Source organism: Lactuca serriola, chromosome 8 (assembly GCF_051521515.1).
Source record: "Lactuca serriola cultivar US96UC23 chromosome 8, Lser_US96UC23_V15, whole genome shotgun sequence".
NCBI classification, from domain to species: Eukaryota; Viridiplantae; Streptophyta; class Magnoliopsida; order Asterales; family Asteraceae; genus Lactuca; species Lactuca serriola.
This window is the reverse complement of record NC_136415.1, coordinates 250,278,760-250,296,133: the sequence shown is the minus strand read 5'-3', so window position 1 is coordinate 250,296,133 and position 17,374 is coordinate 250,278,760. Positions and strand designations below refer to the sequence as shown.

At 32.8% G+C, this 17,374-nt stretch overlaps 1 protein-coding gene across 1 annotated transcript; it reads right to left on the bottom strand.

Annotated features, from left to right (window-relative positions):
- Positions 1–13,779: 13,779 nt before the first annotated feature.
- On the bottom strand, positions 13,780–14,202 carry LOC145068018 (uncharacterized). The gene has a single exon (XM_079015022.1). The coding sequence runs from the start codon at positions 14,200–14,202 to the stop codon at positions 13,780–13,782; it is 423 nt and encodes a 140-aa protein (XP_078871148.1).
- Between the last annotated feature and the right edge of the window lie 3,172 nt (positions 14,203–17,374).

Below are 17,374 nucleotides of genomic sequence, written 5' to 3'. Positions count from 1 at the left end.
TTTCTTGGAGCCTAGATGTGGCTTAGACACACCATTTTAAGAAGATTACTATTTTGGGTTTAAAAAAATTGAGGTTATGAGGATTGAAAGTTGGTTTGTAAAATACAAAAGGATATAAATTAAAAATAAACTTTAACTAGAAGGGGGTGTTTAGAAAACTCGATCAAAGTAGCCAAAAATATCGCATCGTCCTATGTCTAGAAAACTCAATCAAAGTAGGTTGTGTTTTTTTTTTGGACTTACTGAGCTTCATCTTCAATAAAAATTCTGACATTATTTAACACCTTTTTGTCACTTGAAACAAAAAAAATATGTTTCAATTGGCACTAAGTGCATCATATAAGAAATTTGAGGATGTTTCGTAGCAATAATCAGTTGAAATGCAGCATAAGTAACAAAATTTGCAAAATTTAGGTGATCCAATTGAGCACAAGCACAAGATCTAAAAGATATGTTAAACAAATACATTTATAGTCCACCAGAATGTTTTTGACTTGTAAGAGATTAAAATTGTATGCTTCCTTAGTCTCATATTCAACTAATTTTTCCAGCCTTTATAAAAGGAGGTTCAACAATGACGATGCACTATAAACGTTTTGTATTTTCTCTTAATGCTTGTATTCGTATGCCATCTACAAGGTGATGATTTAGCTTTTGCACAATGCATTATTGTATGCTTTCATGCAAGCCATGTCTCTATAAATGACAATTACATGTAGAAACATGCATCTATCTGTTGTTGATTTTAAACACTCTAGTTCCCAAGCGTAGTTGGATTCTGTCTCTTTATGCATGTAGACAAAGGCTACGCAAAAGGTTTGATTAGTTGGATCTTTTTATTACAATAACGTAACTAAGTCAACGACCCACATTTTCCACTCAATCTATTAGTTGTTGACAAGAATTAAATACCTAAAAAGTATTTTTTTTTATTAGATACCAATAAAATTATTGATTAATAACCATATTAATAAATCTAAAACTTTATGTCATGCTAGTTTCAAATTCTAATGTGTCACTCATGAAGTAATTATTTTCATTATTGTCATCTTGAGATGCATTGTTTGTGTAAATTTCATTAGCCTAATCAATACATACAAATATAAATGTATGATTTATAAAAACATAAATATCTAAATAATAATAAATGAACATAGCTCATCATTTAACTCATCAAACGATGGCAAATATTACGGACAACTCATTTTTTACTTAGCCTATCATTTTTCAAAATATCGTAGAACAAAAATGAAGTTTCGGACACATTCATTTATAGTAAAACTTTAGGCATGAAAAGAAAATCTATATAAATTATAGGGTAAGTTAAATGGTCATACATGTAAATATACTTATATTATTTTGATTTGATCGTAGTGGTATTCATTTACATCACACTTAAATAAAGATAGGATATTTATTTAGGTTAATGTTATAACTACCCCTTTATCTTTCCAATTCCACCCCCATGATGTGATTTTTTTGTCTATTTTTTTCCCTATTTTGTTTTTTTTGTTGTTTTTAATTATTTTTTATTATTTATTTTATTTTTATTATTATTATTATTATTATTATTATTATTATTATTTATATTATTATTATTATTATTATTAATTTCGGTAATCATATAAAATTCGAACAATGTTTTAAAATTCGGATGACATTTTAAAATTATGACGACATTATACAATTTGAACGACTCTATAAAGTGGAACAAAAGCAAAGTTTGTCTTTATTTATCACGGATATTAATTGGTTCGGTATTACAATTGTGTGGTGCGTTGTGCAAATCAAAAGCATTTAGTCGAGCACTATAAAATGTTTCCCATGACCTGAATGTTCTGATCTAGATGTACGAAGAAGTTTAGACAAAAAATTAGATATTGGATATGCTCCTTGTAAATCAACCATTGCATAATGGTTAGGGTGAACGTGGGCGATAACGACATATGCGGAATTTGGTATGTCTTGCGGGCCATATCGATGTGAGAACCATGTTGAAGAACCTTGCTTGATTAGATAAATAACGATAACACCATATATGTTAGCAAAGAGTATAGTAGTGGTTGGCATAACCAACCAATACTCAAATACCGCATGTGATATCCCCAACTTCACGGACAAAAACACCGATTTGTTTATGCTTTATTTGAAAATCAGATTATCCTTTTTAAGAAATATGTTGCGGAATTTGTTCCCTAAAACATGATAAGTAATTATCAAAGCATTTCTGAGGAAATTTGTTTTCATTAAAAACGTTGGGATGTCATATTCAATACAGTACATACACATAAGTAGAAATAGTCTAGGCCTTACAACATGCTCGTAACATATCTTGCAGCGTTTGAATTGTTCTTTCGCTCTGACCATCAGTATGCGGATGGTAGGCTGTACTTAAACACGACTTTGTACCCATTTCCTCTTGTAGACTCTTCCAAAATCTTGATGCGAAACGACTGTCACAATCTGATACAATCGTTAATGGAACACCATAAAGTCTTTCTGTCTCCTTCATGTAAGCATTTTCAAGCTTATCCCTAGACAATCCTCATTGGCTGATATGAAGTGTGCATTCTGTGTGAATCGATCCATGACTACCCAATCATGTCATGACCGTTCTTCGTCATGGGCAGTTTAGTTACAAAATCCATGGTGATGTCTTCTCATTTACCCATAGGCACAGGTAAAGGTTCTAAACTCCCATACGGTTTCTGATGTTGCGCTTTAACTCTTGCACACGTTACACACTCTCCTTTGCAACATCGAGCTTCATTGTCGGCCACTAGTATTAAGATTCCAGATCCATATACATCTTAGTGTTTTCGGGATGAATCGAGTACATGGTCTTGTGAGCTTCTTCCATCAGAACATCTCTTGTTCCTCCTATCTTAGGTACCCAAATCCTATCTTGGAATACCTTTAATCAACGACTGTTAGTACCGAATACCAACGTTTTGCCTAAATGTTCTTCCTTTCGGTCATTTTTCTCTAAAGCTTCTTCCTGAGCTTTCTTAATGCTTTCCACAATTGTTGAGACAACTTCTATTCTTAATGCTCTTGGCCTTTTTCTTTCCAGGTTTACTTTTTGACTTAGAGCAGCAGGTATGACATTTGCTTTACCAGGGTGGTAAAGTATCTCACAATCGTAATCCTTGAATAATTCTAGCCAACGTCATTGCCTAATATTCAATTCCTTTTGATCAAAGAGATACTGGAGACTTTTATGATCAATGAAGAGTTTTCACTTTGTGTCATAAAGATAATGCCTACATATCTTTAATGCGAACACTACCGCTGCCAACTCCAGATCATGAGTGGGGTAGTTCTTCTCATGCTCTTTCAATTATCGAGATGCATATGTTATCACTTTGTCTCTCTAGGTCGGAGCATAACCTAACCCAACTCCAGATGCATCGTTATAGACTGTAAAGTCTTCAACTCCGTCAAGTAAAGAAAGAATCGGTGCTTCACACAACTTCTTCTTTAATTTCTTGAATGCTTCTTCATGTTTCTCACTCCATGTATATGTAGCTCCCTTGTGGGTCAAAGTTGTCAATGGAGCAGCTATCAAAGAAAAAAATTGGATAAATCTTCGATAATATCCAGCTAATCCCAGAAAGCTTTGAATCTTAGTGGGACTTTTTAGTCGTTCCCATTTCATCACGGCTTCAATATTTGGTGGTTCAACCATTATTCCTTCCTGGTTAACCACATGACCCAAGAATTGGAATTCTCGAATCCAAAAATCAAATTTTGAGAACTTTACATAAAACTACTTCTTTTTCAAAACTTCTAATACTTGTCATAAGTGCTTGCCATGCTCATGCTGGCTCTTTGACTAAATCAGAATGTCATTTATGAACACTATCACGAATTTATCGAGGAATGCTTTACAAACCCTGTTCATCAAATCCATAAATGCTGCTAGAGCATTGGTTAGTCTAAATGACGTAACCAAGAACTCATAGTGTCCGTATCTTGTTCTGAACGTGATCTTCTCAATATCTTGCTCTCTCACCTATAGCTGATGATATCCTGACCTAAGATCGATCTTTGAGAAATAGCTCGAACCTTGTAGCTGATCGAACAGGTCATCAATCATTGGCAAGGGATACTTGTTTTTCACCGTGTCCTTGTTCAGCGCTCTATAATCTATGCACATCCTCATGATTCCATCCTTCTTCTTCATGTATAACATCGAAGCTCCACAGGGTGATGAACTAGGTCGAATGAAATCGTTGTCCAACAACTCCTGAATTAGCATCATAAGCTCCTTTATCTTTGTCGGTGCTAACCGGTATGGTGCTTTCGCTAGTGGTGTGGATCTTGGCAAGAAGTCTATTCGATACTCTACTTGTCTATCAGGGGGAAATCTAGGAAGATCTTCCGGATAGTTACACACCACTAGTATTCGTTGTATCTCTTTCTTCTCTTTCTTTGCATCAATCACTATTACCAAGTATGATGTGGATCCTTTTGACAAACATTTTATGGCTTTCATCAAGGAAATGATTCCATAATTCACTCTACGTTTGTCCCCGCCGTACACCATAAACGGCTCTTTTCCAAGTGGGTTTACTCTAACCATCTTCTTCCTTCATAGTATCTCGGCATCGTTCGCAATAAGCCAATCGATTCCTAATACGATGTCGAAATCGTTCACCTCAATGGGCAACAACTCTTCGTGTAATTTATTCTCATTCAAATCAATAACGATGTTTTAATACAATCACTAACATGTATGAATTTTCCACTGGAAACTTCTACAACCAGAGCATTATCAAGCTTATCTACAGGCAATGCTAGTCTTCTACCAAGTTTATACGGTATAAAGGAGTAATTTTCTCCATAATCACACAATATATTGGCGGGTAATCCATTTACAAGAAAGGGACCTGAAGTGACATTTGATGCATCCTTTTCTGCTTCCAGGGTCATCTGGAATGCTCTTGCCTTTGGCCTCGGTGGAACATTAGGCCTTGCTGCCTCTTTCTTCTTCGGGCAGTCCGTTGAGATATGCCCTTCTTTGTTACATCCATAACACACCCTTTTGTTGGATGTACACTCATTGGTGTAATGCCTAGTTTTTCCACACTTGTAACAAGTCACCTCCCCGTCACATTTTCCAATGTGCTTCTTTTTACACTTCTCACACCATCTTGTTTCACCTCCTCCTCCTCCAAATTTCTTGGAACCAGACTTCGAGAATCTGCTCTTCTTGTTGGACCTTGAAGATCCTTCAAATTTCATTTTCTCTCCTACCTCAGCTCTCTCCAGACCCATCTCCCTTAACTAGGTCTCAACATTCTTAACTGCTTTAACGGTTGTCTTCAAAGTGGTTGCCATTTTGACTGTTGGGCCAAAGTATGATGGCAATCCATTAGAAAACTTCTCTACCTTGGCGAGTTCAGTATGCACTAAGTAGGGAAATAACTTCATCCTCTCAGTGAATGCAGTAGTGTAGTCATCAATTCTGATCCTCCCATTCTTCAGGTTCTGAAACTCGTTGTTTAAGTCTATCAGATCTACTTCCAAGTAGTACTACATTTTCAAACGCTCGATGAATGCTTCCCAAGACATCCTCAGGGATTCTCCTCATGGCATTGTATATGCCAATAACTTCCACCAGCTTAAAACTTTCGTCTTTAGTTGTCTGACTACAAAGACAATTTTTTGCTTGTCACTGTAGTTGTAGCTTTCAAATACTATTTCCATCTCGGAGATCCAGTCCATAATCTCCACTGGCTTTGGGCTTCCAGAAAGACTTGATGGCTTGGCACCCAAGAATTTCTTATGCATACGCCCATCCGTGTCAATCCAACTGTCCGGTTCGTTCCTCCTGGCCACTCAGGGTTCAACTTGACACACAGTACGACTGTAGCTTCCCTCCTATGACAACTCTTCATTCAGTTCGGGCTGCACAACAGGCACAGTAGGTTCATCCTTATTCTATTGAAGTAAATGATATGCCTCTTCCATCTGACGATGCAACATCATTTGCATCATTTCTTGTACTCCTACGATTATGATTGGCTCAAGCGCAGCTACTACTTTTAGTACACGCTCAATCACTCATGGCTTAGGCTGATCGTTTCCATTAGCGTTTCCTAATCCTCTTGGATCTATACACCAAAGTAGGTTAATTTAGATCTTTATTTATGATAGACGTTTAAATCCTCCTTGCCACTCCCGAAAGTTACATGCCAGTTCTAATATTGGAGTCGAATGTTTAGAAATCTGAACACATAAATTTTCCATATCCGGTCAGCAACAGACCGTAGATTAGATCAAATAATAGCATATAAGGCATCTTTATAGCTATAACGTAAATCATTTAGCACATAAGAGCGATTTAGGCATCTTTCTTAAAATAAGCTAGTGCTTGTGTTTATATATAGTAGACAGTCATCTCATAATCATCGCTTAGAAATCTAAGTTTAAGTCTAGAAATCCTACAAATTCCTAGTTCGCTAAAACTAATGCTCTGATACCAACCGTGACATTCCCAATTTCACGGCCAGAAAAGACCGATTTGTTTATGCTTTATTTGAAAATCATAGTATCCTTTTTAGGAAATATGTTGCGGAATTTGTTCCCAAAAATATGATAAGTAAATTATCAAAGCATTTCCAAAGAAATGTGTTTTCATTAAAAACGTTGGATGTCATTGTCAATACATTACATAAGCATAAACAAAAATAGTACAGGCCTTACAACATGTATTATTCTAATGGCCTATAACCCATTGATCTCTCATCAGATCATCACTATTGTGCTCTATTGCCACTATCTATAATATAAGAAACTGAATGGGTCAGACTTGGGAGCCTGGTGAACACATAGGGTTTTCAACCCACAATAATTAATTTTATTAATTTCATCAAATCATTCAACCCGATTACCCGTCCCTATTATCCTCACTTTCTGTCCCTAATGCATCTAATTCAAGGGACCTAGCCTAAGGATCATCATCGGGATGACAATACTGGTTAGGGGATTCCTTAGCAATATATGTCAGTAAGGCAACCATGAGGGGGACAGAGCACACCGGTTCACACATTGTTCACAAACACCTACAGGTTGCGAGTCTGCCAGCGTTCCACTAGACTGTTTAGAATAATCCATGGTCGTCATCTATACTCCGCTAGATGAGTAAATCAACTTAAACATTGAGGCCTCTCATCATTTATTTCACCATCTATATCATCTACCCATCTTTACCCATCATAATATAAAATACGTATACATTTTAAATTGAATAAAACATATATATATATATTTTTCATCCAGCATAGATATCAAGAACACGGATAATATGCACACATAGCATGTAATTTATATTAAATACTTCATATCTATGTGTAAGATGAAAGTAACTATGCACTCACTTGTTAAAGTGATGACTCCAAACTCGGGCAGCGCCTCACTTCTAGCAATTTTATTTTCCTTCGATGAAACCTAGTATTATTATCACTAGATTTTAGTCTAATATTTATTGTCACTAATTATTAGTCTAGATTTATCTTTAACTCAAGGTATTTATCATTAACTCAAGGTATATCAGCAATATTGTTTTTCTCGTATTATATAAGTGTTAAACAATACTTTTCAACTACTAAGTATAGATAAGGGCCAGACATGAAACACCGCAGGGCAGCACCATTTTGGCATTTAAGTTGTTCTGAAATCCAACAACCCTATGCGGCCATTCAAACCATATTTCCTGTACCGTGAGCACTTAAAAGGTATTATAATAACATATTGTATAATTTATAATACTTAGCACATGTAATGTTTATAGATTCATAATAACGATAATGAACCTAAACATAAGTTATACTTAAAGAAGGGTAAGCATAACTTACTTACAAAGGGGTTTAATGGGCAGAACTTCTAAGCCGAAAGTTGTTCTTCTTGGAGACTTCTGGTACTCCGGGTTTCGCCTCTAACACTTGGTAAGTGCTAGGGAATGGGAGGGGCTAAGGAAGGTATTTGAGAGAGAAAGAATGGGAAAGGTGTGAGAAAGATGGAAGATTTGTGCCTCTATTTATAGGTTGGAACCTCGGAGTACGCGGGGCGTAACTTCGGATATGTTGGGCGTACTCGATGTATGAAGCCTATGATGGGCGTACACGAGACAGGTCTCGCAATCCGGTGTGAAGTCGTAGAGATAGAGGAAGGGTGGTGATCACGCCACGTGTCAGTCTTGCATCATAATCCCATAATTTAATCAACTTCTAAATTATGTAACTTTCGCATACAAGCTCCGTTTTTGAAATTATTTATATCCATGCGTAGGTAGTGATGTGATCTACAACTTTCGTTTAGACTCCGTTGGCTAATTTTGACCTTATTTTTGAAGTTATATTTTAACAGGCTTAGACAGATAAACTCCATTAAAAATTCATAACTTTGTCATTTGACGTCCGTTTTCATTCAACTTTATATCGTTGAGATCAGATCTTCGATTCTCGTTTCGATTGTTTCGGCTAAGATTCGATCGATCAAAAATTCAATTTTCGGGTTGCATACTGACATGCCAAATATTAGAAAAATCATAATTTCCTCTAACGAAGCCAGATTTGGACGTTCTCTATATGCACGCTCTCGATTTAACACATACTACGACTTTCATTTAGACTGCTAAGACTAAAAAGTATTTTATCACAAACTCACATTTTACGTTATACAGCCTCATGTCGGTTTTGTCGCAAAACTTCGACAGGTCATAACTTTTTCGTTATAAGTCAGATTTCAGCATTCTTTATATCCCCGAATCCTTGTTACGACTACTTCAACTTTCTTAAAAGATATTGGGTCAAATCTTCATTCTATTTTTTACGCATATTTTTATTATTATTTTATTATATCGTTATAAGTATGTATTTTGCACATAAATCACATAACACTCAAATAATTCCTCTTCATTACTTCAAAATAGGTTACAACTGTTGACCCTTACTATTACATCATAATATTAATGCTTAGCCTAGAAACGTGGGCGTTACAATTCTCTCATCAGGATGATTCCGTCCCGGAATCATGCATCAGCAGCAAACAAATGTGGATAGCGACTCATCATGTCACTCTTTGTTTCCCAGGTGAGGTACGGCCCGTTCGAATGTTTCCATCACACAAGTACAAATTCGACCATCTTAAATAGCGATAACAATAGATCTATGATTTGAGATGTCTTGCGGAACATACCATTACTAATAAAGTCAAAAAACAAAACATTAAAAATATAAATACCTAATCATATTTAGTGAATGAAAGATTATGGTTTTTGGGCAATCTTCACCTCGTTTATAACTATTTTAGTTTCTTTTTAAATAATTGATTTTTATTTTAATGTTTATAATTCTATCAACATGTATAACAATGAGAAGAAAACAAATAAGAGAAATGAAAACACCTAGTTATGAATCGTTTCGCATCACAAGGATAACAATTTATGAATCATTTTGTAGGATCCAACAACAAAAATTTCAAAAACTTGTGAATAAAATTTACGATGAAAATGATTATTGAGTTCAAATGAATTTTTGAGTTCTTAGAAGATCGTCTATATATTATTTTCAATTTATATCCTTTATTATTTTATAAAATTACTTTCAATACTTATTATCACAAATTAATATATATATATATACATATATATATATATACATATATATATATATATATATATATATATATATATATATTGAGAACTAGAAGATTTGTTAGAACTTGTGAACTCATAATCATCATTTTTCCACACCAAAAACATCAATCTTCTCCAAATGGAGCGTCTAAGTCATATCTAGGCTCAAAAAAAATTTGAAGATTTTGTTTTAGTTTTTTTTGTATTATTGCTTTGAGCACAATCAGCAGTCATATGAACTATTGATGAGCATAATCAGTAGTTATATGGACTATTGATGAGCACAATCACAGCTGACTGTAAACATCCGTAGTCCATATAATTGTTGATTGTGCATACATGAAAATTTCCAAAATAAATTTAAAAAAATACCAAATCTCTTCTTTGAACCTATATATGGCTTAGACACACTATTTTAAGAAGAATAGTATTTTTGGTTTTACAAATGATTAGTTAATTAGGAGTTCGTAAGTTCCCATGTTTATATATATATATATATATATATATATATATATATATATATTAAAAATAAACTTTAACTTGAAAGGATAAAGATATAATTTGTTTAATGTTTGATAAATTGATTGTTAGTAGGGATGCCAAAAAGAATCTCCATATGTTCATTCAATAAATAGTAATACGAGAGTAATATGTAATTATTATCTAAGTCACATCAATTGGGGTTATTTAACCAAGTCAAAAATGGTTTTGACCTTAAAGGTGTTTTTGTCCTCGTAATCCAGTGGGAATAACAACTAGTAAAAATTACTAATTACAGGATAGACTCTATAAGGCTTAGGAATCCATCTAAACTCTAAAAATATAAAAGTAACCCAATTAGTAATATTTTTTCTATTGTTATGATAAATTTATAAAAGTATCTCAGCTAGTAATATTTTTCTATTGCTATGATAAATTTATAACCTTATATAATACAGTCCATGTGAGAATTCATTCTTAGGCCCTGTTTTTTTTTTTTGTTCTTTTTTTTTTGTTCTAAATACTGGTTTTAATAAATGATATTAGTAAATATTATTAGAGAATATAACAACACACCTGAGATATTGATAGTAAAAACAGAATGAGGACAATTTTTTCCTGACTTTTTATCAAATCTAATTTTTTTTTCAAATGAAGTTATGTACCTATTATTTATTAAGACTATTAAAAAAATTCACCTTATTCCGGTTTCTATCCATGTCCAAAATATTCATGACAATATACAAATCTTTATTTCTCTTTACCATCACTACCATTATTTTCTCTTTATAATTACACACATCCCACATTCCATCACATTCAAGTAATATTTACACCACACCCCAAAACCTCCAACAAATGACATAAATTACCTTTAAATTCCCAGATCAAAAGATGGACAATCCAAAAAATCCAAGTTTTGATCGTTCGGTTTATCATTCACCATACTCGACGCCTTCAATCGCGATCTCAATTGTCTGGTAGTTTCTTCCTCCAACACATGAAAATCAATACCTCGATAAAAATCATCACTATCAAAATCATCCATGGTTTCTCCTTCCGCCTTCCATGGCGGCTCTTTTGCAGCAGTAAATTCAACATCTATTAGGATTTCCTTCTCCAGGTTACGAATCGGAAGTGACTCGCCGTGAGAAAAACTCAACTTCCTTTTCCGAATTCCGGTGGTGGTGCCTGGGATTCTAGTGGTGGTGGTTGGGATTCTTGAGGCTGAAGAGAGCCTCTCGGTGTTGAAACAAATAGATGTGGAATAGGTATTGTTGTGCATATGATTTGTTGTTCAGGATGTAATTCCTCCATCATAATGCATTAGGTCTATATGAGGACTAGGATCAATGGGGAACTGTGGTGTTGTGGTGTTCTGATTACGGGTGATTCGGTGAGTTTTTGTCTTACTCAGGGTATTGATAAAAAAATAGCCCGAGAATATCGACTCATCCTGTGTCTAGAAAACTCAATCAAAGTAAGTTGTGTTTTTTTCTAGACTTACTCAGCTTCATCTTCAATAAAAACTTTGGCATTATTTAACACCCTTTTGTTAGCTGAAAAAAAGCATAGGTTTCAAATGGCACTAATTGCATCATATAAGAAATCTGAGGATGTTTCGTAACAATAATCAGTTGCAATGCACCAGAAGTAACAAAATTTGCAAAATTTACCTCTACCACGCTTATTGGAAAAATGATCCAATTGAGCACAAGATCTAAAAGATATGTTAAATAAATACATTTATAGTCCTCCAGAATGTTTCCGACTTGTAAGAGATAGAAATTGTATCCTTCCTTAGTTTCGTATTCAACTATTTTTTCCAGCTCTTATAAAAGGAGGTCCAACAACAACGATGCACTAAAAACGATTTTTATTTTCTCTTAATTCTTGTGTTGATATCCCATCTACAAAGTGATCATTTAGCTTTTGGAAATACATTATTGCATGCTTTCATGCAAGCCATGTTTCTATATGTGACAATTACAACGTAGAAAAATGCATCTATCTATTGTTGATTTTAAGCACTCTGGTTCCCAAGTGTAGTTAGATTCTGTTTCTTTATGCATGTAGACAAATGCTATGCAAAAGGTCTGATTAGTTGGATCTTTTTATTTCAATAACGTAACTAAGTCCATGCCCCACTTTTTGCACCAACTTTATTAGTTGTTGACAAGAATTAAATACCTAAAAAATATTTTTTTATTAGATACCAGTAAAATTATTGATTAATAACCATATTAATAAATCTAAAACTTTATGTCATGCTAGTTTCAAATTCTAATATGTCAATGATGAAGTAATTATTTTCATTATTTTCATCTTGAGACGCATTGTCTATGTAAATATCATTAGCCTAATCAATACATACAAATATAAATATGTTATTTATAAAAACATAAATATCTAAATAACAATAAATGAACATACCTCGTCATTTAACTCATCAAACGATGGCAAATATTACGGCCAACTCATTTTTTTACTTAGCCTATCGTTTTTCACAGATAATAATTGGTTCTGTATTACAATTGTGTGGTGTGTTATGCGGATTGAAAGCATTTAGTCGAGTACTATACAATGTTTCACATGCAGCCGAATGTTCTGATCTGTATGTACGGAGAAGCGTAGACAAAAAATCAGGCATTGGATATGCTTAATGTAAATCAACCATTTTATAATGGTTAGGGTGAATGTGGGCAATAACGACATACGTAGGATTTGGTATGTCTTTCAGGCCATATCAATGTGGGAACCATGTTGAAGAACCTTGCTTGCTTAGATAAATAATAATAATAATAACACCATATATGTTAGCAATGTGTAAGCAGTGTTGGGCATAAGCAACCAATACTCCAATACCGCAAAACCTAACCAGAGTAATTCAACGAGTGACTTATGCGGTTTACAAAATCAACATCACCATAAATCATATTGTACTCTAGATAGTGTGATAATAAGTTGTTGTATAAGCCAATCATGTTCACAACGACCAAGAGCAACTGCTATAGACCGAAATCCACAATTTGCGTCTCCTTCGACATCTGTAATGTTCCGGACGTATGGATGAAATTGATGTGGAATTTCATTCATAAGTGGGTTTGAAGTATAAAATGGTTGATCTTGGTTAAAGTATGAGTTGGACATTGCAGGTTTTCGAAACGAGTACATGTTAACTAGTTGATCTTGGTTAAAGTATGAATTAGACATTGAAGGTTCTCGAAATGAATATGTGATATGGCTCTCTGGTTCTAGATTTAAGTCAAGGTCACGAGTATCCATATTATATGTTCTATTCATAGAATAACTACGATTACGAGTATTGGTAGGGGTGGGCGTTGGTATGGGTGGGGTGTTGTGGTCCACCTTTTTGGATTTTAGTTTACTTAATCGTGGACGTCCGCGAGTATTTTTATGAACATCGGAATAACAAGTAAATTTTTAGGACATTAATATATAAATTAATATATTAAAAACATAGTACCTGCATCAACAACTATAATTGTTGATGGTGAAAATATGTCCCATATATTTCTGCATATTTACATTTCAATTCATTTGACTGATCTACGTAGCTTTCTTTTAACCATTCCGCACCCTCTTCGAAACCAAAATTAGCATCATCAGTAGCTTTGACATTGATTAAATCAAGCTTACGCCAAAAGTAGCATCACCAGTAATGTTGACACTGGAAATGCACGCCATATCTCCAATAACGTTGGGTGAATAAAGAATAGATTTTCCAAGGCATTAGTTGTATCATTTGCACGATGGTTAAATATATATCCTTTTGAATGCAAAAATCCGAAGACAACTTGCATTTGACTTTGGTCTCCAAGCTCATCCATTCGAAATTTGGAACACTCATTATAAATTGTTTTCATTGTAGAAACATTTTTGTAACTTTGTCTCTTTAGTGCCGATAGAATATCTTGTGAGTAGACATTTTTTATCTTCATTTCTTCAACCATTTTTGATTCATTTGGGGTTAACCGTCTTGCATATGGGTGGCCCTCGATATACAGTGCAGGTTCATGATTATGTTCATCGTTTTTAACATTTAACCTCAAAAACATCATCCGACTTATAGTAACAAGCAAACTTTCAATTGGTCAATTTGTTTTTCTGGATCCTATATTTTTTGTGGACGTCTCTGGACCTCAAGGTACACCACCCCGCTCACACATAAAAAATATTTTTTAAACATATCCACTTCCTTTTGTCTTTGTTCTTTTGATAACAACCACATATCCAAGTGACTGTGTTGTTTCTTGCACCCACTCTCTTACATTTTCATGATTGTTGAACACCTAACAAATATAAATATATACTTGGTCAGTTTAAAAAAAATCCACTATAAATATAACATATAACAACTTATGAATAAAATAAAATTATTCATCAAAAGTACATCTCAGATTAGTTTGAAAACTTGCCATAAGAATGACGATCAACAATTTTGTGAATATTGTTATCAATGGAACAAATATTGAATTGAAATGAATTGAATCGAATGAAACGTTTATATAACGTATAAAGTTAAAGTTATGTCAAATCATTTTCTTTATTATTAAAGAAAAAGATACAGATTATTCCAATCAAATCAAAACTATTGACTTTAAATCCTTTATTTATGACACTTACTTTAGCTTTTATTTCAACTTTTGTGTTATGTAGAGAATATTAATGGACAAGTAATGAGTTTTAACTTTTTATAATAATAATAATAATAATAATAATAATAATAAGAAGAAGAAGAAGAAGAAGAAGTTGTTTTAACTTTTTTAAATAACAAGAATAATATAATAAATAAAAGAGAAAGAAAAAACAACAAAAAACGAAAAAGAAAATAAAGACATGATATTTATTGTAAATACATGGTAAGTTAAAGGACCATAAATATAAATATTGTTATATTATTGTTATTGGATCCTAAAGGTATTCATTTACACAACAATGAAATAAATATAAGGTATTTATTTTAACTATAGGGTAAATTAGTTATATTATTTTGATTTAATCGTAGTGGTATTCATTTACACCGCACTGAAATAATGACATGATATTTATTATAAATATAGGGTAACTTAAAGGACCATAAATATAAATATAATTATATTATGTTGATTTGATCATCAATATGATCATATTTTAATTTGTTTATAAAGACGCTTATATTTAATGCTAAGTTATAACCCGTGGGAATCATAGTTACCAAATTAATTAATTTTTTATAGTAAAAAATCATAATAATTAATCAATATTTAAATAAATAATTGATATTAGATGACACAACATAAATAAAAAGCACATTTTCATTTACCTCGGTTTTGTCATACACAATGATATTTTTATTTTATTAGAAATAGGTTAATACTAACAATAAAATATGAAGTACTAATAATATATAAATTAATTTTATTACTTATCAGAGACATCAACTATATGAATATTACAACTATTACGTAGAGCATTCGGTGGAATATATGCATTCGGGCGAGCATTATGCATTACTTCCTACCCATCATAACGTTTTGATATGTTGTGACGCCAAAGTAGCAAAACTCTAGGCATATGATGCGATTCTTGTAAATCAACTTTCACATAATGGTCATTGTTAACATAGCGATAACAATAGATCTATGATGTGAGATGTCTTGCAGAACATACCATTAATAATAAAGTCAAATAAATAAAATATTAAAAATATAATTACCTAATCATATTTAATGAATGAAATATTATGGTTTTTAGGCAATCATCAACTCCTTTATAACTAATTTAACTTCTTTTTAAATAATTTATTTTTGTTTTAATGTTTATAATTTGAGCAACATGTATAACAATGAGAACAAAACAAATAAAAGAAATGAAAACACCTAGTTATGAAGTTATGATGTTGAATCGTTTTGCATCACAAGGATAACGATTTTTTAATCGTTTTGTAGGATCCAACAACAAAATTTTCAAAAACTTGCGAATAAAATTTACGATGAAAATGATTATTGAGTTCTAATGAATTTATATATATATATATATATATATATATATATATATATATATATATATATATAGAGAGAGAGAGAGAGAGAGAGAGAGAGCGAGAGCGAGAGAGAAAGAACCAGAAGATTTGTTAGAACTTGTGAACTCAAAATCAACTCATCATTATTCAACACTGAAAAAATTAATCTTCTCGAAATGGTGTGTCTAAGCCATATCTTGGCTAAAAAATGACGATTTTTATTTTGGTTTTTTTGTATAACTACTGATGAGCACAATCAGCAGTCATATGAACTCTTGAGGAGCATAATCACCAATTATATGGACTGTTGATGAGCACAATCAGAGTTGATTGTATACATCCGCAGTCCATATAATTGTTGATTGTGCATACATACAAATTTCCAAAATAAATTTAAAAAAATGTCAGATCTTTTCTTTGCGCCTAGATATGGTTTAAACTCACCATTTTAAGAAGATTAGTATTTTTTTTTACAAATGATTAGCTAATTAGTAGTTCGCAAGTTCACATGTTTTTTTTAGTTCTCACAATAACTCAGTCCTATATATATATATATATATATATATATATATATATATATATATATATATATATATATATATATATATTGTTGGGTTCAGTATACTACAACATCCTATGGTGCACATATAACCCTAAATGCCTTGGATCTATGTTTTCTCTAATTATACATGTGATGGTATTTCCAAAGTATTGAGCCTATAACTACCATGCAATAGACATAAATAATATGAAATGTTGGTTAGGATGACATACCTCTTATAAATCTTGAAACCTTGTTGTATTTGGCTTTAAGAGCTTAGCACCAAAAGTATGAATGCCTCAAATGGCTCACAACTCACCTAGGACAAAGGTGGCTCTTGAGAGAGAATCTCCATGCACCAAAAACACCTCCAAGAACTCCAAGAACTACAAGTGGATGTTTTTAGGTTATGGAGCTTATATTTATATGTAGGATTCCAAGAGTCATGCGTATAACTCAAATCCATACCCATGGGTTTTATGATCCATGGTTCATGTGGCCCGACTCTTTATGTATCCATACATAAACTTAGTCCAATATGGATCATAAGCCCAACACATATAAATATAACCAATTACCACAATTAGTCCCAATAGATTTAATTAGTCTCTTATGATCACTAAATTAATTCCAAACTAATTTTTGATCAATACTAATTAAATCATATGATTTCATATTAATATAT

Coding starts and splice junctions, on each gene's coding strand:
- LOC145068018 (XM_079015022.1), bottom strand. CDS start 14,202: ATGTTTTTGAGGTTAAATGTTAAAAACGATGAACATAATCATGAACCT.